Here is a 25,033-nt window from a genome sequence, read left to right as displayed (position 1 = left end):
TTTGTGCGTGTGTGTGTCTGCATGTTGCTCACTGGAGGAGCAGTTAACTCCGTATCTCCCCGGCTCACAGTCCTCACACGCAGTTCCATGGAAACCCTCGTAGCACTGGCACTCGCCATTGCCATGGTTACCATCATGACACTCCCCGTGATTGGAGCACCAGCTGCCGACGTCTCCGGGGCATTTGAAGCACTCGTGGCCATAGTAACCGGGGCAACAGGAGTGATCCTGCAGGGCAGACAAATCCATGACATCATCATTATTATTATGATTATGATGATGATGATGATGCTGATGATTATTATTATTATTACTATTATTATTGAATTTAAAACATGTACACAATGTTGTGTCAGTGATGACGGGTGTTTCTAGCTGATTATTATGCATTTATCAGGTTTCATCAGACCCTTATGAAAAGAGCCATAATGTTTATGGAAATAAGTTTGAGCAGACCATAGTGGTCCGGAGACATTTGATGACACAGCCCAGCACAGACTTCCTCCTGGATCCGACCCGCTTCCTGTACCTACAGTTGGGTTGCATGTTGGCTGGAAACTGTTTTTTGATCTGCAGCATAAAGATTACACCAACATCAGGAATCATCAACATAAACAGGCAGAAGTGAATAAAAGAGCCTGAAATGCTGAAAAACACTAAACAGAAAAACCCGATGACTTTAAGAACAGCGACACGCGTCATACAATTACAACCCTGCTTCCTTTCAGGTCCCTTTTGTAAAGTCTGAATGCGTTAATTTTGGGGTCATTTTTAAAGCTGTTAAAATTACTTTTGGAAAAGCTTGAGTTTCAGTTATTATGTCCACCCCACGAACTATAACAGTTTTCTTACTGGTTTGTGATAGAAAATGCATCGGGGTGGTCCATCACAGTCTGTACATCTTCCCTGGAGACAGAAAGGAGAACAGAGAGGCTGGAGTAACTCTGACAAACAAACATCCATCTATCCCATCCCTTCTCTCTATCCTTACCTCGACCTGCAGGTAGGTCATTTTGCTGCATCTGTTGCGGCGGACTTTGAGGACCTGAGGGAGCGTTATGATGACTCCGTTCTGGGTTACTGTGACGCTCCCGTCAAGAGGAATGTCATTCACAACTGTCTGGAGTTCAAGAGAAGAAGAAACACACCAATCTTTTTTTTACAATGAATCTTTTACACAAAACAAAAATAACGATCATCTTAGCTTAGGGAGTCAGTTGACAGTGGTTCTTTGGTCTGCTTCTGCACTACAGGAAATACTGTTGTTGAGCAGTAGTGGTGTGCGGATCGATACTGAAATATCTATTCTTCCGATACCAGGAATTTATGTTCTAGAATCGATTCTCATATTATAATATCGATATTTTAGTGCTCTGGGGTAAATTTGTAGTTTTTCCATTAAAATGAACGCAGTGGAAAGAAACTATATAATTTGGATCGTCTAATTTGGAAGGAACTACTTCCTCTTACGCCTTTCATAGTCATCGGTGAAATACGGCTGTATAAATGTGTCCCAGCCCCTGGCGTGCACACTCACAACAATGGCTAAGCGCAAACAGGACGTGTGTGGACCTGTTTTACCTCCACAAACAGCCAAGACGCGGTTTGTGATATATGTGGCAAGACAGTGAGGTGTTGTGGCAACACCACTGACCTCGTCAAACACCTCGGAGTAAATCATATCACAGAATATGATGAGCTTATGTTGAGGCGAACTGAAGAGGAGGAGAGGGGCAGGTGCTGCTAGGGCGAGACAGACGTCTCTCGCAGAGTCCTTTAGTGCTGCAGGCAGGCAACATGCTCAAATAGCTCACAACGTCAGGTTTTTTTTTTTTATTTCTATATGATTATTCTGCATGATTAAGCAATAAAAACAAGTTGTCTGATGTCCTCTAATCATTATGAAGCAATATGGTTATGTTATTATTACAATTACATAATACAATTATATATTGTATTATGAAATACAATGAAACAAGTTTTTGTACAGAGTATCGGTATCGGATCAGTATCGCCGATACCACCCTGAATTTTACTTGGTATCGGATCGGAAAGGAAATCAGTGGTATCGCACATCACTATTGAGCAGGAGTTCAAAGTCAGTGTAATCCATCATTACACTGACTTTTTACTTGTCAATTAAAAGGTCAGCACATTCTGAAGGAAAACTCCGCCATACTGTCTATTTTATTCTAAATTTGATCGTAATTTAGAAAATGAAAATAATGCTGCACTAAATTTGACTTAAAACTAACACCTGAGACCAAAAACTAATGAGGAAAACACTTACTAACTGAACAGATCAAAAAAGCAGCAGGTACATTTTCCCACAGAACTCAATGCAATTGGACTTAGTTTTACAACCAAGCGATGCCCTCTGATTCCCTCACTAGCGAGAATGTCCATTTTTATGGTGAATATTTTCTATTTTCCATTCTATTATATTTCCATTTTCCAATTTTCACAAATTTCAACATCAGCAGAGTCTTTCTCCCCGTGGTTACGGAGCCACTCATTCCCTGCTGCCTTTTCTTCCTATGTCACTGTATGTCTCGTCTTACCTTTTTTAAATCTGCTAGTTTGCCTTCTGGATGTTTACGTTTTAGCACTCATTAATTGTGAGGTAATGGTAGAAAAATGGGGCTTTATATGGAGCTGGATAAAAAGCTCAACACAACAACCCAGGCAGAAAATTATTTCAGTTTTTATTACATGACATTATTGTGCAGCTCCTGGCAAATTACAAGGTTACATTACCTTAGTTGTCGTTAAACTAAAGTATAAAATCATTTTATACTTTTACTGAGAACTTCTGGGAAAAACACGACCTAGACTACTTTTGTCCTTACAGTTGGTTTATTGTGTTACTACCACTGCAGTGTCATGCTGCTGTTTCTACAAATTAAGAAGTCTCTTAAAAATGACAGTAGCTCTTATAAATCCTGCTGCCTGGAAGCTGCAGGTATTAAGAAGATCTTACTCAGTATTTCTTCTATGTTGTCAGAAATATCATTATTGTAAATTTTCTTTGAATATAATGATATAATTGTGAGGCTGTATGACCCACCACTAGTTTCATGGCTGGTGTCAGTGCAGTTATTGTTACCTGGTTGTTGTTGTCCAAGTGGAACTGGACCTGGTACTCAGTTCCAAGCAGAGTGCTTTTCAGTGTGCCATCAGGCAAGCGGTCAGGGAAGAGCAGCTCATTAAGAATCACATGGTACTTGAACACATCAGAGTCCTGGACAGATGGAAGACAGAGGATTTATTTATAGCCAAAGACAAGAGTTGCAGTGGATCATCTCACCAGCAGGAAGAGAAAATAGGAGTGGACATGATGGTCAACTACAAAAAAATTGTTAATGCAACAAACATTTCACTTTATACACAAATTAGAGTTTTGTTATAAACAGTATGTAAGTATCTAAGATAAGCTCTTAGTAGCCCATCTTTAAGATACTGTAGTTCAAACACAGCAGACCAACATAAAAACATCCTGTGCCAAATTAATACATAGCCTGGTTTATAGACATCAATTCTCTTTCAGATATTTCCTTCCTCTCCTGACAGGGAGATATCTGACACAAAAAGGTGATTCATTATTTTGGTCAGTACAAACAAACCACCTTAGTACCATTGTTTGCTGGGAATGCTCACTTCATTTTGCGTTATATGAAACAGCTCAATTATTATTTGATGTGGATGTTCGTAATGTGTGTCAGTCTGAATTTCACCACTTTATTCGTTTAGGTTGCACAATCCACATGTTGTGATGCCAATAAATGTTTTCACATAGTTCACATACGTAAATAATATTAAAGGTACTTTTTGTAATTTCCCTCTGCAGATTTTGGGTTAATGTTCACCACCAGGAGGTGCTGTTTTACCAGTGGATGCATTGAAATATTTTTGCACTTATGCTGCCATTTAATTTGTAATATTTTTTTTTCACCCTCCCTCAGTTTCTCAAGAAGGTTTGCCTTTTTTTGTAAATAAGAAATTAAATAATAGTTATACTGACCCGCTGTACCAGTTAATGGCTTTTGTGCAACTGGTGTTACACAAATATACAGCCCAGATGTTTTAAACTCAGCTGATATTCTAACACCTAATGATCGTTACATAAATGTTTTTGGACATAAACTAAGAGTGGTTGCTCCTTCACATTTTGTTAATAGATTTAGCTCATTTCTGAATTATTTGAGTTATTTTTAAAAATGGGAAATGTATAAATACTTTAAAGGTTGTATAAAACAACCTTTAAAGTATCCATTTTCTTGACAAGTGTTTGGAGGTTTTGCAGAATAGCAGCTGTCCACTGAATTATGTTATTGACCTACCAGGATGGAGGTGTTAGTCCTGCTAAGATGCTGCCTTATAGCCTCATCTGTTGGCAGCAGAAGTGTAAATGACTCAGTAAGATTTGAAGACAGGTTGTACATCTGAGAGAAAACACACAGGAAGTTAATTAAATGTAATAATAATAATAAGAAGAAGAATAAAACAAGATTAAAAATAAAAAAGGATTACATCTTATCACATGATGCTGAGATCAGACAGACTTACCAGAACATACTCTCTGAAAAGCGTGAAGTTGGAAGAGGAGTTTAGGAAAGCCATAAGTGTGGGAGGCTCAGGTGGGCAGTCTGAGAGAGGCGGAGCCAGAGTCTGACAACAGACAGACAGAGAGAAAGGTGCTCTGTATGTGTAGATGGGGAGAGAGTAAACTAATATGCTAATAATGTTATTTATTCACATCATTATTTGCTCTGCATGAAAAAAATCTGTATTTATTTCTTTTCATTTCACTGTAAAGATTCACGTGTACCTTGTCTATGAAGTGGAGATAGCCATTGATCGCAGGTAGGTTGGGGGTGAGGATGGATGCTTTTCCAATTTGGATGACCTGAAACACGTGCACACACACACACACACACACACACACAGCCCAAAAGGTAAGGTACAATAAAATGGATCCAAAACAATAATGGTACTGACTGAAAAGTTATTCTTATAGATTTTCCTATTAAAGAATTAAAATGACAGAATGATTTTGATTGAAAGATTGACTGAATTGATTGAATGATTGAAATGATTTTTCTCTCTAATTTTGTTAAAGTATACCACATTTGTCTGTAAGCGCCAGTTTAAAGAGGATAAAATGCAAATCATTTCCATAGAAACTAGTTATATCTAACATGAATGTAGTGACATGAATACCCTTGTACACCTGCAGTTTCTACATCAGGCAAACCTTGTGAACACAAAAAATCTGAGTAAACCCACCAGAATGTGTAGTTATGTGGTGAGACACAACTGACCCACTCTTACCCCACTGCTGTTGCTGATCTCCCACTGAGTGGGTAGGTTTAGGGTTGGCAGTCTTTTGCCCACCATACTGCCCAGATCTTCCACAGAGTAGATCCCCTTCAACACGTGGGCCCTGCAACCAAAGGGAGCAGTAAATAAATGAAGTTTTCTAAAACACACAACACGCTCCAGGATCCTGTCAGCAAAGGACATGTGATCTATCAGATCAGCAGTTCCTAATTTAAACAGTACAGAAATGTTTAATTTTTACAGTCTTTCAGATGCACCACCAACATCTTTACTGACACAACTATCAGTGAGGGAAATGCTTATTTGAACTCCTGCTGAATTTGTAAGTTTGCTCAATTACAGAAGACCTGGTAGTTTCATTTTAATTGAGACAGAGAGAGAATCCAGAAATATAAAAGAAAAAAACACAGAGTACATGAAACTCGCATGTCACTGAATGGAATAAGTAATTCATCACCAAGCAAAATATGACTTAGTACTTGGCGAAGAAACCTTTGTTGGCAAGCCAAATGGTAACTTGTAGTTGGTCACCAGGTTTGCACAGATCTCAGCAAGGACTTTGGCCCACCCCTCATTACAGAAACATTCTAAATCCTTTTTGTTTCTTGGATGCTGCTTGCCAACACAAAGCTTCAGCTCCCTCCTGACCAGAAAAACAGCCCCAAAGCATGATGTTACCACTTATGTGCTTAACTGTGGGGATGGTATTCTTTGAGTGACCCTCAGTATTTCTCTTCCTCAAACACAGCGGGTTGATTTGATTTTGGTTTAATCTGACCACAGCTCTTTGTCTCAAACCTTCTCTGAATCATTTAAAGGTTCATTGACAAACTTAAGACTGACGTGTACGTGTGCCTTTTTGAGCAGGGTGACCTTGTGGGTGCTGCAAGATCTCAGTTATGGCACAGTGAGTAACCATTGCTGTTCTTGGTGTCTGTGGTTGCTACTGCCTTCAGATCATTAACAAGCCCCTCCCACATAGTTTTAGGCTGATCCACCTAATTTCTCAAGATCATCTTCACCCCATTAGGCAAAATATTACATGGAGCTCCAGACTGAGGATGATTCCTAATCACATTTCTATTTTTCTTCTATTTTCTATCATATCTGAATAATTTTTCAGTTGTCGTCTTCACACCAAGCTTCTTGCTGATGGCCTTGTAGTCCATTCCAGCCTTGTGCATGTCTACAATATTGTCTTCCTTTGGCAGATAAGGAGTTAAAATCAGGAATCTCTGTAATTGATTGATTGTAATATTTTTGCCACATGGGCATAGAGCCAATCTGTGGGAGCCAGAATTTTGGCTGGGTTATGGAGGATTGCATTTAGTTAGGTATGAATATAGGTGAAATGCTATAGGTGAAATGCAGCACCACTTAATCTGGGCAACTGACCTTTCAATATCAGTTGGACAATGGGGAAGAGGGCGATGGGCTGGGGGTTCATATAATTAATAAATATTATGCTATACATTTAAATACAAAGATCAGAGATCGTAGCGATAGCAAATATCCATGAACACTATACTGATATAATACCCAAATACTTTACATACCGATCTGTAGAACAAGAGATTAACATTAAACTGTGCTTCTCTGTGGCAGCTCACCTGCCTCACCTGTTGTGAAATACTATTGGCTACTGACTGATTATCTGTATGTGTTGGGTATAACTAAATAATTATCAGTCACTGCTGCTGTGTCTTATGCATAAATGGATCTCTGTCTTTGGAGACACACCTATGGATCATATGAGGATTCAAGTATTTAATAAACTCAAACAGCTGTAAGCAGTGTGAAAAGATAAGGTAAGGTAAAAGCACATCGCACATGCCTAAGGCGTGATAGTCAGCAATTCAGGTAATATGTAAATGTGGGCACAAGCAGAATACAGCTCAGGCTTCTTATTCTCCAGGCTAATGTGGAGAGGAGACGCCTTTTAAGCAAAGTAAGATTTCCTCTGGCCACATGCTGCCCATATCTGCCAAATCTCAAGCGAATTATACTGTATCCCTTTAAATCATTCTATCTCTGTGATTCATTAAGAAAACGATCATACAGACCTTAAACTAGATTGTGGTGTTAGATAAATGAGTCACTGTCTATAGCTGTCTCATCAAATTTACAATGGCCTGGAGAAAACTCTGGAAATACTCATTTCCATGAGGAGTCTCAGGTCGTTTGGAGTGGAGGGCCCACTCCTGAAGACCTTCTATGACTCTGTTGTGGCTTCTGCTATCTTTTATGGCGTGGTCTGCTGGGGCGGCAGCATCTCTGCTGGGGACAGGAAGAGACTGAACAGGGTGATCCGAAGGGCCAGCTCTGTTCTAGGATGCCCTCTGGACCCAGTGGAGGTGGTGAGTGACAGGAGAACGGCGGCTAAGCTGTCATCCCTGATGGACAACATCTCCCACCCCATGCAGCAGACTGTGACAGCACTGAGCAGCTCCTTCAGTGGGAGACTGCGGCACCCACGGTGTGGGACGGAGAGATTTCGCAGGTCTTTCCTCCCCACTGCTGTCAGACTCCATAATAAAGACTTTAACTGATCAAGCACACACATCCATACATATGCAATAACACTAAGTGCAATAATCCTTTCTGTCATCGTTGTATTTTTACTCAGTTGTATATAGTATTTGTATTTGTATTCTATTTTTATCTTATTGTATATTTATTTTATTTTATTCTACTGTATATAGTATTTTATTTTATTCTATTCTGTACAGCTGTGTACTGTATTTATTCTTATTGTATTCTAATTTTTGCCTCATAACTTTTGCACTGTACACTTCCTGCTGTGACAAAACAAATTTCCCACGTGTGGGACTAATAAAGGTTATCTTATCTTATCTTATCATACACAGAGATTCTCTGTAACTTATCATAATACCCCCGCAGACTCCTGTGAGCTGGTTTAAAAATCACTTTAATTTTTATATTGCACTAAAACATAACAGAGTTTAAAGACAAGCATATTACTATATAATACAGAAAAAAATAAAACATAACAACCAAACAAAAGGACAAAGAAGATTAAAATTCAATATAAAATCAATATTTTAAAAAGTCTACAAACAGAAAAGTAAACTAAATTTCTTAGTTAGACTTTGTGCTAAGCTGGCTCCATTTTTATTTTGTGTTAGAAACACTGATTCTGTCACACAAACTTCATGCACTGGCATGCTTTGTCTGAGCTCAAGGATCAGTTTTAATGTGTGTGTGACTTTACTAACCGCAGAAAGTAAGGCAGGTGGTGTCGGGTGTTCCAGAATAAGATGTCAGCTGTACTCATGTTCCTGAGAGCGTCTCCAGTAGGCACCAACACAGTTAAGTTCCCATTCAGGTCCTCAAAGGCATGACTGAAACGCTGATCACATGACACCGTATACAGCTTAGTTATCATTGGAGCAGAGTAGTTTATGAAAACAATGAGCAGGTGGAACTACAGAAGCTTCACCTGTGTCAAAGGTAACACTCATTCTGGGTAGGTGTCTAATTGTTTTGGCTGCCTTGACTCCATTGGCTGGTAAATTTATTCATATTTTTTAACTTTTAACAACACTTTTGCCACTACAGTGCCATGTACAACAATAGATGAGAAAACCATCACACAGTTGACAAAACAGCGATTTCTGTAAAGGCTTCCCTTTTCTGTCAAAAACATATTTTTACAGAAGGTGGAAATGTAGAATATTTTATAAAATCAGTGTGCGTTTAAGTTGACACATATTCTTTTAACAGGCCAAAATGCACAGCAGTAAATGTCTTTAGCTTATGTGTCAGTCTCTACACCAGTCTTCTGAGAGGCTCAAAACAGAAAGGAGGGAGCTGCAGGAGAACAGCTGTAGAAGGGGTGAAAATCCCAGATTTCTACCTATTTTCAACATCAGTCACTAAATTAGGAAACTCGCCAGCTATCAAGGCTTTAATGTAGTTTAACTTTGAACCGAGAAAACTGACGAAGTTCAATAACTATAGAGTAGTTTGTCTTCCTCTTACTTACCTGAGTCAGCCGGTAGAAACTGTACATCTTTACATTCATCTCCAGCTCCTGCAAACACACCCACAGAAACATAACTGTGTAATGAATTACAGTTAATGAATCAAGTCTGATTAATACAAACAATAACAGAAATATTTTAGAAATCTTGTCTAAAAACATTTTAAAAAGTAAGAACTAGATTGATATTTATGAGACAAATAACAAACTGAAGCCAAATATACACACTGGACTTCTCTAAGGAGTCAGAAATTTATCAAGCGTAACATTCAACCAGTAAAACATTTTTTTCTGTTCAGAAATGCAAAAAAATAACTGCAATCTGGCATCTTAATTTAAAAAAAAAGAACTAAACCCATGCCCAGACATTTGACTTATATGACTTATATAAGTCATATAAGTCTATATAAACTTATATAAAACATATATCATATGAAAGAGCATGGAGAGGGCGATCCAACACACGTTTTTTCAATTAGATGCCCTATGATGTCACAATGATGCAATAAACTTTGCAAAACTCATGAATGCATCTTAAAATCTTATTTTTTTTTATATAGAGGCTAAAGATCTCAGCCAATTGTGCTACAATCATATGAGTAAAAATCATAAAATACAACATTTTAGTATGTAAGGTTTCAAGGTCAAAGGTCAAAAGTCAGACATCAGTGCTTGTTTTATAAGCAGGTTAATGCCAGCCTGTTATAATAGAAACATCATAAAACAGTTTTATTATATCCTTGCTCGTGTTCTCTGAGTGCTCATGTTAAAGTTATTTTTTCTGCAATAAATAAACTAATAAATAATTTACATTTTTTTCCTTTTCTTTTGCAGCCTGAGGACCGGCTACATATTGGCCACATGTATGCTTTTTTTTTCTAAAGCATAAAAACTGAGTGTAACCTGAAAAATGTTGTATGGTTGAAATGAAATTAAAGCACCTGCAGTAAATAAATATAAACGGCCTTCAATCCAGATTATGAAAAAGATATTCGTTCCACACTTTGACTGTCTTTCATTTTATTTTCACTTAACATAGTGAAACTGATTTGGCTCACCATGAAAGTGAATGAGTTCAACTTATATAACCACAATGAATCATAATGAGCTAAGTATTTACGTCAAGTAATGATCCGTAGCAAATGTTTCCGTCTCCAGCGTAGCCGTCAGGACAGGTACAGGTGTGACCTCCACCATCTGTCTTCTCACACTTTGCCTGACATACAAAAAACAAAACACACACACACACACAGAAAGAGAGAGAGAGAATTATAGGATGCTAATCTAAATCATTAATACTGTGGCATCACAAAGTACTCACAAACTAATTTTTTGTTTTACATGCAAGAATTTCCTTTGAGATAACAGTCGATGACATCGCCTGTACCAAACATAATGAAAAGTTCCGACATCAATAAAGATGAGGTTTGACAAGCATTAGAATAGTTTTCAGGTTTTCCAAGAGCAGCTGCTAGCGTAGGCAGAGACCACCCTCACTAACTTGTGATGCAGACCCAGTAATTCTGTTCTACGAGCAGGGCAGAAAAGAGAAACAAGGTTTATGCCTACTATGCTCTCAAGGGATAAAGATTTAAACTTTAAAAATAGAAAAGCAATAATACTATGGTCTCTTCAATGACTAGAAGTATGAACTATTTTCTACAAAGTGTGACCATAAACAGCTTTTCTACACACAGAGGGATGCTTTCTTTGTTAGCATACACAGATCAGGACCTCGAATCAACTGTAATTATTTGATTCATCTGGTGAAAGTGGCTGCTCTGACTATGGGTCTCACTAAGGTTGCTCTCATCATATCCCCAATACAAAATGCCAAACAAGGAAAAAATTTCATGTTGGGAAAAGAATCACAAGCTCTAAAGATTTAATAAAATTCATCCAACAGACAAAGACTTCAAATACTTTCTTGATGTCTGATCAAATCTCATTATGCTAATAAAAAAAGTTTCACAATCTTTTAGCTATTTTACCTAATTTTTTCAAACTAATTTGTTTTAATGATCATCATTAAGATATTTTTCCTAATTGCACCTTATTTGCCCTGCAAGTAGAGTTCCTCTGTATTTATATACAAATGCTAATTGATGGGACTGAATCTTTACCTTTAAACTTAATGGATTTACACTGTTGATACATTTTTCTGAATGCAGAGTTAGTGTAACACATCAATGAGAAAAGCTACAATTATCATTATTGAGTGCTAACCTCCAAGGCTTAAATTGAAGCTTGAGGCTGGCTCCAAAACAAAGCCAGTCCCGTCAGACTCCTATGTTAAAATACCCAACTTTACAGCATTAAAACTATTTAATGCCTGTTACAATGGTACCAGGCTCTATAACTAATTTTCCCCATTAATAATAACTATACATCTTATATATTTGGCTTAAAAGTTAGAGGTTCTGACTAACAGGTGTGCTGACTTGGACAACTGTAGCTGTAAGTGTCTGCTAGGCTTCACCTCCTGACTCACTGAACTGGAGCTACACTCTACATGGTGTTTGTGCTGCTGATCACATAACACTACAATCTCATTCGAAACCAACATGCTTTATTTAACCCAAAAGTTGGGAAATTGTGATCTATGGTTATTATTAGTCATTCTTACTTGGCATGTGTGTGTGTGTGTGTGTGTGTGTGTGTGTGTGTGTGTGTGTGTGTGTGTGTGTGTATACCAGCTCATGGCAGCCTCCGTTCTTTTTTAGGCAGGGGTTGATGAGGACACACACCTTTCCATTGCCCATGTATCCAGTTTTACAAACACAGTCACTCTGCAGATGGAGAAACAGTCAGATGAGAAACAGAACAGCCTGACAGCTGGTTAATAACCAGTTATTTTTGCATATACAATGGTGAATTCTCATATTTGCAACTTTTACATAATGTGGTCAGCATATATACAAGTGATCTCTGGTTAGTTTTGGCCCAGGATTTATACTGGGCTTCTATACCGGAGTACAAGAATCAAAATATGGAGCTGAAAATTCACAATGAACATAGTTCAAAGTTTATCCTATCACAAATTTTAAGCACGGACCTGTCCGGGTCCGATGTGTTTACAGTCCGCGTTGGTGCTGCAGCTTCCTCGACTCTCCAGCAGACAGTTGTTGATCTCCACACACACTCTGCCATCACCCGTCCAGCCCTCAGCACACACACATGAAGCATTACCTGGACCCGCATATACACACTCAGCCTGCAGAGAAAGAGGATGTGTCACAAAGACAAGAACACTGCACTGAATGAGCTTATCTTTATGATTACTGAAGGTGAAAAGTTAAATAAAATCACACACATTAAATAAATATAGCAGAACAACAACACATAAAGCCAGATTTACAAAAAAAAAAATGTGACAAAACAGTATGTGAGCATAATCCCCAAAAAGCTTTCATAGTTGTTGTTAGTTAGTTAATAGCTATTTTTTAAACACAGGCTCAGTCAGTTCATTTCAGTATCGATCAAGAAATATAAAACATGCTTTTTTCTTCTTCTTTCTTTCTTCTTCATTAAATATACAAGCAGTAAGTTGAAATGTTGCAAACATTAGTAAATCGGTTTGTGTGCTTTATTGAAATGAAACTCAATTTGAAAGCTCTATAGTCACTCATCTGTCTGCTTTCCTGGGTGTTCGGCTGCTTTTCTGTTCTTTACATCACTAAAGATTTCCCACACTGTCAATCTCAATATTGCCATCATTACTCTAGTCCAATTATCTTCTTGCCCACATTCTTTGAGCCAATCAGCTTCCATTTTTGTGTCAAATCTCCGTCGTACTCCCTTACAGACCCTCATTCGTTCAACCCTCCTCCTCCCAATCCCCACCCCACAGACACCTCAGTCAGAGCCCCGTTTCACAGCCTCAGGCTTCTTCCTTCACCACCATCAGCGTCTAGACTCCGGGGGGGTTCTGTCCTAAATCCTATCACTGCTTTGAAGACACACACACACAAAGAAATAATCTTACATTGGTGTCGCAGTCTCCTCGGTTACTCTTCAGACAGGGGTTGATGGCAGTACAGGAGTGACCGTCACCCTCATATCCATCCTTACATACACACCTTATGTAAGACACACACACACACACACACACACACACACACACACACACAGTTAAACAAACTCAACAGGTGATGCAATAACAGAGGTGACAAATCCCTGTTGTTTATTTCTTCACAGAACATCGCTGAAGGAATTACTAAAAATCTATTTAAACAACAGTACAGGACAACCAGAACATTTTAACCACGCCAGCATTTAAACCTTTGGCAGTTATTTGATCATAAGATGATGGATGAAGAGACATTTTGGCTTGATTATGGCTTTTGATTAAACGTTTCCACATGAATTTCAGGGCAGTTTCTTAAACGCCCATTAGATTGTTTTTTTTTTTTTAATTATAAAACTCAAAGTAAAACTTAGCTTTTATATATACATAAAAAAACAACAAGAAATGCTATACGTTTCCTCATCACAAAACCCAGGGTGTGCAGTTGTTCAAACTTCATTTTTTCATTCATTCATTTTTGAGAAAAATAAGCCTCCACTTAGAGATAGGATGAGGCCCTAAGTTATTCAGGGGGCGCTCAGAGTAGAGCCATAACTCCTCCACATGCAGGACATGTGGAAGAGTTTATGTCTGTTGGCTGGCACAAGAACACTTGGTGTCCTGGGAGCAGGTGGATACAAAGGACTCAACAGGGTGGGCTGGTGGATAGATAAGGATAATTTTCTCATGCTGGGCCAAACACAACAAAGCTGTATCAATGAATAAACTGTCACAAATGTCTATCTGTCTGATAGCTTCATCTGCCAACAGTATGCCATCTGTCACGAGAAGATCAGTCATGCTAACGCAAGTGCCAAGCAAGCTAGAATAGCATTTCTGATGAAAACTTGGCCTACTTCACAAAAAACCCCAGATCTGATCGAGCATCCTCCTTTTCAGGCCAGTAGTGAAACATAAAAATTGCAGGTATTGTACAAAGTCTTTAATCCTTGATTATCACAAGTACCTTAATCCGAAAACGTAGTCCAAAGAAGAACTGAGGATACATCCAATTACAGAGAGTTTTGTGCAGTTTGTTTCAGACATTGAGGAGTAAGCGAGCGGGGATGGCTCCAGAATGCTAATTAAATGTCCAAAAACAGACCTCAGGAGCCACGGCAAGAACAAGCAAGTTTTTGCTGTCTAAAAATTTACAACACCTAAAAAGTGACTCAACACAAAACGATCTCTCAGCATCAAGTTATAGTAATGGTTTTATGATTAGTATTTTCTTACGTAATAGCCAGTCCTGTCTGATTACAGTATGCGTGGATGTGACAATGCTGCAGCAGTCCGTCTGCGTTGCACGGCATGGCCGTCTTGTCACACAGGTCCCCGGAGAATCCCTCCAAACAAGAACCTCTCCGACACACACCAGCGCTGCCTGGTCGGTTATCGCACGTTCCGTGAACACAGCGGCAATCTAAAGACAAGCACATACACATTATGTCATAATTTTCAGTCAGTTAGTTTGAAATTTTAAACAAAATGCACCTCCATTACCCTCTGTACAGTACTTTATTTCCATATACAGAGGTTTTTCACACTAAATAGTTATTATAATAATATTAATCCAGTTAAGCCTCAGAAAACAGGACACTGGATGTTGATATAAGGGTAAAAATGAAGCATTTGTAAATATGATTTCCAAAGATTAATCATATTTTTGGCCTCATTTCTTCTAGCAGGTCCATAAATTAGTGTGATTTATGTGGTTCTGGGTAAAGGGCCTCAACCACTGTTGGATGGATCGACAATAAAATTCTAAGAAGGCCATTCATGTCAGGATTGGTGCAGTGATGTGGACCTTGTACTGGTCTGCTGTGGTGAACAAAGGGCTCAGCATGAAGGCCAGTTTACTGGTTGTTCTACATTACTAACCTCACCAAAAGAATAGGACTGAGGATAGAAGCAGAGGAAATGAGCTTCCTTCATAGGGTGTCTGTGGGCTTATATACAGGCTGAGGAGCTCAGTCACTCTTGTGTAGAGCTCATACTTCGTTCTTTTGTTACTTTCTTCAAATTTATCAACTCAACAAGCATCAGGAGGCTTAATTTATTTATTGAGACAGGATGCCATGTCTGCAACTCAATGACCCTTAGTATTCAGAAAAGAAAGCTATTGCAGTACCTTTTCTGAATACCAATAAAAAAATTCAGAATACCAAAGGCCATTTTATTCTCAGGATAATACATAATTCATGCTGATTTTAGGAAATAAAAATAATGGCTGCTGCCAGTGTTATCCCTCAGCCTCCTATTAGACACACCTATGGTATAAATTTTACAATCCTTCATTGCCTCATTGAGAATCACAAGATTTTCAGAAAATTTGACCTCAAGGTCCCATGAACTCGAGGTCACTGCAATTTGAACACATCTGAGATTTTTAGTAGACAGACCTACAGTATAAATTTCAAAATCCTACATTGCCTTGTTCTCGACTTACAGCATTTACAATAACTCACATTCCCAAACGTGCATGACCATGCTATCCACCCGCCCAGCAGGGTGACAATAATGCCCCATAAGCCTTTTACGGCTGAGGGGTAAAAACCCAGAATCAATATAGAAACTTACAAGAACTACAGAAAAAAATAAACATTAAATAAACAATAAACTCAAAATGAAACAAGCAAAGTCGTTCTGAAAACCAACAGAACCAAAACTGAACTTAAAAGAAAAAACTAAAACGAAATTTAAAAAACATAATTTCTGTATGTAAATACATCAAATTGGAAATGGACATTTCATTGAACATAGTGAAAAGCTGTCAGCTAAGAGGAGGCGTTACCTTCATCACAGTTCACACCATGTTTGTTTGGATCTGAGCAGATGTGGCAGGCAATACCCGTCCAGCCTGCCTGACAGCTACATGAGCCATTACCATGGATACCATCAGAGCACTGTGTGCAATCAAAGCAAAAAATTAAAAATTAAAACACATCAGCCGAGGGACGAGGCTGCCTGAATGTTTCTCCTTACAGTTCCTTTGTCGTAGCATGGATGCTGAAATCCTCCGATGCAGGGCTTACAGTCCGGACCATAGAAACCTTTACAACACTTTGCTACCTGTGAAACACACACACACACACACACACACACACACACACACACACACACACACACACACACACACACACACACACAACAGAACAAAGCCAATAAATGTTTTCAAATGTATTAAATATATGTTTCAATAAGGACTAATCCACCACTGGGGAATTGGAAGTGACAAAAGACGACAATCCAGCTCAGCAACTGTGAACATCCTGATAAATATCACACATAATTAAAATGAAAAACTAATAAAACACAGGAAACTAAGCAGAATTAAACTGATCGGACAAAACAAAAATCACAAATTACATAAAACAAAAGCAAATGTAAAAATGATTGCCTATAATAACTCAGCTGCATCAAGTTAAAAATAAAGCACCAGTTCCTCTTTCACCTGTTTGGTGGTGTTGCAGTATTTGGCGCAGCCTTTGCTGAGCGATGGCCTGAGAGGAGATGTGACGTACTCGCAGTCGCTCAGATGACTACCCTGAATAGACAGAAGCATAGATTTTTTGCTACTAGTTCACATAAAAAAAACCCGCACTGGCTGGCAAAATGACCAAAGTGATGCTGGGAAAGATTCCCAGAGCATTCGAAATTGTGTCCCTGTGAAAAGCATGGCATCAGAACTAAGAAAAGAGGGGTTTCTCAACATCAAATCATGGCACGACTGATGGTTTCTGTGAACTTCAAACACTTGAAACCAGGTTGATTTTTTTAGGCAGAATCAGGTGAACACTGAGGATTCTCATCTAGAAAGCATCATGCAAAAGATTTTTCCAAGTGTCAAGAACTGCAATAATAAATCTTAAACAAATTCAAAGACTGCCACATAATAGGCAATAGGCCTGTGCTACAATAGGCCTGTGTAGCACAGGCCTATTGCTGGAACGCCAAGACAATTCTACTACAATGGGAAAAGCAAGACGCAAGTCACCAGAGCTCTTTGTGTTGCTCGTGCACGAGGGAGAGAACTCTAACGAGCGCCGTTCCTTCCGCTCAAACCCCAGTCACTCTCAGTTAGCTCCCCCGTAGCACTGCTCTTTATTGTGGTTACATATGGCGTTATTTTTGTGCCACTATTCTGAGCGCGTGCAAAAATTAGACAGGTGCAAGTGTTGCATTTTGAGGAGGAATTTATTTTGAGCGAAGAAAAGCTAAATTTGAGTGAACAAAATTCATTGCTGCGAGCAAAAATGTATTTTAGTGTTTGCTATTATCCATATACACACACAAAAGCAGCCCCTCTCGCTCAGTTTTTGCATTTGGGCTCGCTCGCAATGTGTTGCTTGCGCTCTCAATATTTCTGCCCGTGCGCGTTCAACTCTTTCTGTTCACCGTGCCACAAAACCAGCCAATCACAGACTTGGATGCAAAAAAATCTGATTGGCTGTTTTGGTCTCCAATCAGCTCCGAACCGGCAACCTTCCGATTACAAGACGAACTCCCAACTCTTGAGCCCCAACACAGAGTGGCGGAGTTTGAAATATTACTCTTTCTGGGTTACAAAATAAATTTTTAAGATATTTTCATGCAAGAATGGTGCTGTGTAAACTTCAAATATCTGCTTGATTTATCAAGACATCACATATTTGCATAAGTGCTCTAACGTTTTCGGAGATGCCCGTTACCCACCAGCTGACCGCGTAGCTGGACTGGCCATTGGGCGTACCAGGTATTTGCCCCGTGGGGCAATGATGATTTTTCACTTTTATGTTTGTTTGTTTGTTTTTGTAATGGTATAAACAATGAAAGGTGGTGGATTAGCCAATTGGTCATGATCAACTCTGGGCTGGACCAATTACAATACATCCGTATTGAGGGGAAAAGGAACGCGATTCATCCCGTACTTCAGCTAGAATGAAAAAAAGACACAAAGCTGGAGTTATTCTGTCTTTACGTTGCTGCACAGCTGCCTCTTCTTCTCTCATTCTCTCTCTCCCTCCCTTCTCCCATTTCTACTTCAATCATGAAACTGATCAATGATCAGTTGATCATCTCCCTTGTTTGTTTATCGCCCACTTTGCGCCAGAAAGAGGAAACCAGCGGATGTTGCGCTAAACAACAGCAGCATGTTCAAGCTTGATAAGCTGTTGTTATAATTTATTTAATATTACTTTCTAGTATCAGCTGATGTTTGCTGGAGCCACAGCTGTAAAAGCTGCTGGTCATGATATCGGTTTGGTTATGTGGTGAGAGGGAAACATTAAGGTGATACAAATCATGCATATATACCAACAAGACAGTGTACATCACTGTCACAACAGCGTTTGTTTTAGTTCAAAGGCTTTATGGTTTTTCCTATAATACCTGGTGGTGTCAGTTTAGCCTTATATATTATGTTTAACCCGAGTGACCACACAGTCAGCTGGTGGGTAACAGGCATCTCCGAAAACGTTAGAGCACTTATGCAAATATGTGATGTCTTGATGAATCGAGCAGATATTAGAAGTTTACACAGCACCATTCTCGCATGAAAATATCTTAAAAGTTTATTTTGTAACCCAGAAAGAGTGATATTTCAAACTCCATTTTTTGCACGCGATGTAACAACCCTTATTGTTTTATAGCACCACTAGGGGGGGAGTCTCCTAGGGGGTGTGTGAGTATAGCGTGGCAGCCATTACATGCTGCTCGTGTTCTGCTCTCAAGACAGACCTCACCATTGCAACGGCCTGGCGGCAGCGACTACCAATCCCTGCACATGTATGTATGGACAGTGTAGAGCCGTGGAGACCTGGCTTGTATGGTCTTATGTTGCTGACAAGGAATAAAGGTCTGTTGTTTAATTTAACTGACTGGCTTCGAGTTATCCGGCTAACCTCCACACCACATGCCCGCAGGACCTGCTAGCCGCTCCTTCCTCGGCAGACTGCTGTTACAGCAGCAATGAATTTTGTTCACTTAAATGTAGCTTTTCTTCGCTCAAAATAAATTTCTCCTCAAAATGCAACACTTGCACCTGCACGTTTTTTTTACGTGTGCTCAAAGTTTTTTTACGTGCGCTCAGAATAGTGGCACAAAATGCCATAGTTACATGAATATGTATAGATTCATTAACATATGACGTCTTACATAGGCATGCATGTGAACAAAGAGTACTGCCTGTGTGTATGTGTAGGTATACGTGTGTGTGTGTGTGTGTGTGTGTGTGTGTGTGTGTGTGTGTGTGTGTGTGTGTGTGTGTGTGTGTGCACAAAATGTGACCCTTTGAAGACTCCCCAGACCTGCTGGTGCCAGGAGTCCAGCAGTCCACCTAAACAAAGGCTCTTATACTAAAACAGATACAGAGTAGGTGTCCTCCTATACCATAAATCAGTTAGAGAAGGTACGACCTCTCTCGTGACCTTAGGATGTGTGTGTATGCCAGAACACTCTGGAAGGCACACAGAGTCTTAGCAGATTGCTAAGGATCAGACATCCTATCAATATGCAATTGATTATATAACTCTAAGCATATATACATTTCTAAGCATAAATGACAATCCAACAATATAAACCTAACATTCAAAACAACTGCCAAGACACAAATTAATGACTTAGTCAAGTCAGGAAGTGTAGTCTCAAAAAAGATGATCACTTGGACCCTGCACAGGAATGGACTGTGAAGTTGCAGACTAAGAAAAACTCCACTCCTGCAGGAAAGACACCTTCAAACCAGCCTGAAGTATGCTAAGGACAACCTAGAGAAAAAGCATACATGCTGAAAGTGCGTCCTTTGATCAGATGAGATAAAATTAGGACTCTTTGGCCACAGAGATGCTGCTTATGTTTGGAGAAAGAAGGAACAGGCGTACAAAACAAAGAACACCATCCCCACAGTGAAACACAGTGGTGGGAGTGTTATGCTGGGGGGACACTTCAGAGTGTCTTGAACTGGGAATCTTGTCAAGGTGGAAGAAACCATGAAGAAAGAAGGATATGTGAAATCTCAAGCAGTCACGAGCAAAACTGGGTCTGGATCGTCGCTTACCTCCAGATGACCACAGTGAATGTTATTGACAAGCATTAACCCTTTAAGACCTACCATAGAACCAAGGCCGCTAGAGCTTACTTTATATTTTTACATGCTGTAGTGCCATTTTAGGGAGCATTTCAAGTTACTATACATCAATACAACTGTTATAGCCCAAATTTTAATAATATGTATGCATTAAGTCCATAGTAACAACATAAATTGAAAAAAAGTGCAATAAACTACAAAAAAATTGAAAATCATTTTTGGTTTTCTATACATATATTTCTACTTGGAGAAATTTAAGAGGTTTATCACTCAAAACTTTAAATACAAAAAAGTTGCAAAAAATAGTTTCCAACAATAGGATTTATTTTGAGTGTCTTCATAGTTTTATTTTTGAGATACAGCAATTTTTATATACTGCAGAAAAAACAAAAAACAATCTTATGATGCAAATTTGCAAAGAAAACAGCATGTGCATCAAAATAAACTATTTTCAGCAGTGCAATTTGAGTTCTAAGCATCACAGAAACTATTCAGAAAAGCATAAAGTCAAACATGACTTATAAAAACACCAGCTTCTAAGGGCTACAAGTAAAAAACTATATTTTCCGCGAAAATGACGTCACTTTCGGTTTCGGGCAGGTAATGGCGGACATGCCATCGTTCGCGCTGACATCGATTTCAATGTGGGAAGTGTTATGAACAGCTGATCAGATCGGCAAAGTATATTTCTGGAATATTATGTTTTTGTTCCTGCAAGCGCTTTTTATGCAGCTTTTGCAAAGCTATGTGTGGACAAGCTGATGGCATAAGATGTAAGTACAACTCCGGTTTCATATGCAAAAATAAAGATTATTGCGCTAGCTTACGTGGTTCCGGTTCTACAGGGATTTAAACATAGTTACGCAAAACGATAGGCTTTAAAGGGTTAAAGCCTTGACTTGAATCCACTGAAATCTGTGGGGGGTAACTGAAGCTCTATGCCAGAAGACCATCAAATCAAGAGGAGCTTGAGCGATTCACCAAAGAAGAATGAAACCAGCAACTGCAGACTGTTATTGAGCAAAAACTGACTACTAGCATTGGAGGGGGGTAATAACTTTCAACCTGGTAGTTTTTGTGAAATAATTTTTTCCTTGTGTGAAGTAAAATAATGTAAGCATCTAAAATAAAACTAGGATGTTTGGAAAAAGCTGCGTTAAAAATCCCTTGCTCTGTTTAATAGCACTTGAGTCATACTTAAAGTGGCTGTAGCTCAGGTGGCAGAGCAGGTCAGCCACTACTGAGAAGGTCAGTGGTTCGATCCCAGGCTGCCTCCTGGCTACATGCCAAATATCCTTGGGCAAGATACTAACCCCATGTTTGCCTACTGGTGGTGGTCAGAGGGCCCGCTAGCGCTGGCAGCCTCGCTCTGTCAGTGCGCCCCAGAGCAGCTGTGGCTACAAAGTAGCTTGCCATTGCCAGTGTGTGAATGTGTGTGTGAATGGGTGAATGACTGAATGTAGTGTAAAGCGTCACTGTTTTTGACACATCAAGCCAGATATGATGAACAAGAGGTGTCAATATGACACTTTTCACTGTAGATGATTAAATAACCAATGACTACAGGATGTGAGACACACCACAAAAAGACTGAGAACCACCACCTTAGACTTTATACAACCAGACTTCATTCTTTTAACAAGAGGAGTCACCCCTGCATGAGTCACCCCCTGCAGTAGACTAGGAAGAATGCAGGTTTAAGGCAGATAGATATCCGCTTTACTTTTCAGACCCCTGAAAGCTAGGGTTATCTTTGATGTAGAGTAATAACAATATATAAAGTAGAAGAGAACAGAATGCATTTTACCAGCTCGGTGCTGCCTTCTGGACACTGGGTCGCAGAGAGGTAACTGCAGTGAACACAAGGACCCTGAAAACACACAAAAATTAAACTTTAATTTTTGAGGGAGGTGGTAATACGTGTCATGATTGGATTTTTTTGTTGTTGCCTGTTGTTTTTTTTAATCCATTGATTCAAACACATAAACATGCACTAAAAGAGTTAATCCTGCTCTACTGAAAACGGCAAACCTGCTGAAAGAAAGGCTATGATTAGAGCTGGGAAATTAATAGGAAATGAATAAAAGCCCACATTTAGAAACTGTAATCAACATAATAAAAAACTCTCCTGAGAGGTGTGCAAACCTGGTGATTAACTACAATAAACGTCTTACTGCAAAGGTTTCTCCACCAAGCACTAAGTCATGTTTTGTTTGGGGATCAAATACTTACTCCAGTAAGTGACACAAAAATCTATTTATAGGTTTTATTTTATGTCTTTTGTATGTCTTTTGGCTGATATACTGTCTCTCTCCAGCCTGAGACTGTTAATTTCTTTGAACTTGATCAAACTTACAAATTCAGCAGAGGATCGAATAACTTTTTCCCTCATTGTATATGTGTGTGCCTTCCTTTATTCAAGTGTGTAATCATGATTATTCTTTAACCAAAATTAAGGTCAAATGTTAATTGTGATTTTGGTTTGAGGTCATATCGCCCAGCTCTATGATATTTCCATTTCTACAGGAGATGACCTGCCATTAAAAATTTAATGTAAAGTATTATAAACAGACAAAAATGTCATTGAGAGAATCTTTTCAATTATGGCTTCATCTCCAAAAAACAGGCAAAAATGCTCTTCAAAGTCAGGACCATTGTTGTTTCTCCTTCATCGCAGTTTAAAAAACAATGACATGCAGCAGTAGTGACCCCAACTATTTCAGTTCTGATATTCATTTACATCTGCAAACTGTCAACCAGACTCAAGGCAAAAGGTTAGGAGTTACACTGTGTGAAAGAAAGAACCAATATAGAAAAACTGATGGATAGTGAAAGCGTTGCTGTAACACATGTGCTAACATCTTTAGAATCTACTGACACCCTTTTTAATTACCCCTCGCCCCCAGAACTAAACTGATTCAGACTGTGTGTGTGTGTGTGTGTGTGTGTGTGTGTGTGTGTGTGTGTGTGTGTGTGCGCGCGCGTGCGTGCGTGCGTGCGTGTCTTTTCTCACCACAGTGATCTTGCTGTCAACAACATCACAGCGGTGAGGCATGATGGGAAGGATGGAGGGCGGGTACAGCAGCCCGTCAATCATATGTATGATTCCATTGGATGCCACGATGTTGGTGCTCATCAAACGGATGCTCTTCTCACCCAATACGATCCCGCCCTGCAGGACAGAGAAGTAGAGGACAGCTAGTGTTTAAGTCATCTGCTAATGTGTGTCCTACATATGGTAGAAATTAAACTGTGACATGCATTTTTAAGTACCAATGAACTATACTTACGTCCTCAGATGCAGCGATTTTGACCATCTGATTTGCCATCGTCTGAATCCGAGAGAGTGTGCTCAGATCATCAACTGTCAGCTAGAGACAGAAAAAAATCATAACCGTGATTTTTCAACCGTGAACAAAGAATATCTAATGACGTTTATATTTTTAGTGCCCTGATCAGTAGTGTGGCTAAACTTGCGGTGCTTGAGGAATGGGTCAATAAATGTGAGGAGTTTACACTTTTAGAAGCAGAAATGTGATTAAAAAATATCTGAATAACTCATCTGATAAAATTAAAAGGTTACATGTCTGACTTTTCTTTATTTCCTTTCCATTTCCTTTCATTCTTATTCTGTTGCAGTGGTTGACGCTCATATTGAACATCCACCCATCCATTTTCTACCGCTTATTCAGAGTTCCCTCACCCAAGCCACTTCTTCCACCTGTTACCCGAATCCAAACTGGAAGCTGGTCCCACAGAAGAGGGGCCTGAAAGCTGCCTCCTATTCTATTTTTAAATACCCTGGGAATCACAAGCCCGCAGTCTGAGAGTGAAGAGGTCTAATGGGGTGATACGATACTACGAGGTCATTAAGATAAGATGGAGCCTGATTATTCAAGAACTTGTATGTGAGGAGCAGGATTTTGAATTTGATTCTATATTTAACAGGAAGCCAATGAAGAGAAGCCAATATAGGAGAAATACGCTCTCTCTCTGTCTAATCCCCGTCAGTACTCTTGCTGCAGCATTTTGAATCAACTGAAGGTTTTTCTGGGAATTTTTAGGACATCCCAATAATAACAAATGACAGTAGTCCAGCCTAGAAGCAATAAAGGCATAAGCTAGCTTTTCAGCATCACTCTGAGACATGATGTTTCTAATTTTGGAGATATTGCACAAAAGGGAGAAAGTAGTCCTATATATTTGTTTGCATTCAGGAAAATATCTTGGTCAAAAACAACTCCAAGATACCTCACAGATAATGGTAATGCCATCCAGAGTAAGCATCTGGCTAGATAGGCTACCGGATTTCTACAATTTTTTGGACTGTTGTTACGTTCCCCTAAAAGGGTCCAGGCGATGGGGGGGGGGGGGGGGGGGGGGGGGGGGGTAACAAAAAGTGTCCGGGTCAGGAAAAGGAGATAGAGGCAAAATGGTTAAATCAAAGAGTTTTATTAAAGTTTCTATTAAAACTAACTAAAAGAGACGGTCAAGCCGCTATCACCATTTAAAGAAACAAACAAAACTCAAACGTTAGTCAATAAAGTACAAAGTAAGTCAA

At 39.2% G+C, this 25,033-nt stretch overlaps 1 protein-coding gene across 1 annotated transcript in view; it reads right to left on the bottom strand.

The window, feature by feature from the left end:
* The window catches only part of stab1 (stabilin 1), a 181,118-nt gene that overhangs the window by 126,726 nt on the left and 29,359 nt on the right, over positions 1 to 25,033 (bottom strand). Inside the window, exons 17-38 of the mRNA XM_082533046.1 lie at positions 23,763 to 23,843; positions 23,486 to 23,644; positions 22,280 to 22,342; positions 16,864 to 16,956; positions 16,395 to 16,481; positions 16,204 to 16,315; positions 14,646 to 14,832; positions 13,329 to 13,422; positions 12,399 to 12,557; positions 12,037 to 12,132; positions 10,464 to 10,559; positions 9,347 to 9,394; positions 8,577 to 8,710; positions 5,332 to 5,443; positions 4,829 to 4,906; positions 4,567 to 4,668; positions 4,341 to 4,442; positions 3,107 to 3,241; positions 992 to 1,120; positions 853 to 906; positions 457 to 570; positions 33 to 228 (exon numbers count right to left, since the gene is read on the bottom strand). Of these exons, the coding sequence (XP_082389172.1) occupies positions 33 to 228; positions 457 to 570; positions 853 to 906; positions 992 to 1,120; positions 3,107 to 3,241; positions 4,341 to 4,442; positions 4,567 to 4,668; positions 4,829 to 4,906; positions 5,332 to 5,443; positions 8,577 to 8,710; positions 9,347 to 9,394; positions 10,464 to 10,559; positions 12,037 to 12,132; positions 12,399 to 12,557; positions 13,329 to 13,422; positions 14,646 to 14,832; positions 16,204 to 16,315; positions 16,395 to 16,481; positions 16,864 to 16,956; positions 22,280 to 22,342; positions 23,486 to 23,644; positions 23,763 to 23,843 (2,431 nt within the window). The remainder of the gene's footprint in view (positions 1 to 32; positions 229 to 456; positions 571 to 852; positions 907 to 991; positions 1,121 to 3,106; positions 3,242 to 4,340; positions 4,443 to 4,566; positions 4,669 to 4,828; positions 4,907 to 5,331; positions 5,444 to 8,576; positions 8,711 to 9,346; positions 9,395 to 10,463; positions 10,560 to 12,036; positions 12,133 to 12,398; positions 12,558 to 13,328; positions 13,423 to 14,645; positions 14,833 to 16,203; positions 16,316 to 16,394; positions 16,482 to 16,863; positions 16,957 to 22,279; positions 22,343 to 23,485; positions 23,645 to 23,762; positions 23,844 to 25,033) is intronic.

This window comes from Aulonocara stuartgranti, assembly GCF_965226115.1.
Source record: "Aulonocara stuartgranti genome assembly, chromosome: 5".
Taxonomy (NCBI): domain Eukaryota; kingdom Metazoa; phylum Chordata; class Actinopteri; order Cichliformes; family Cichlidae; genus Aulonocara; species Aulonocara stuartgranti.
This window is presented reverse-complemented; position numbering and strand designations above follow the sequence as displayed.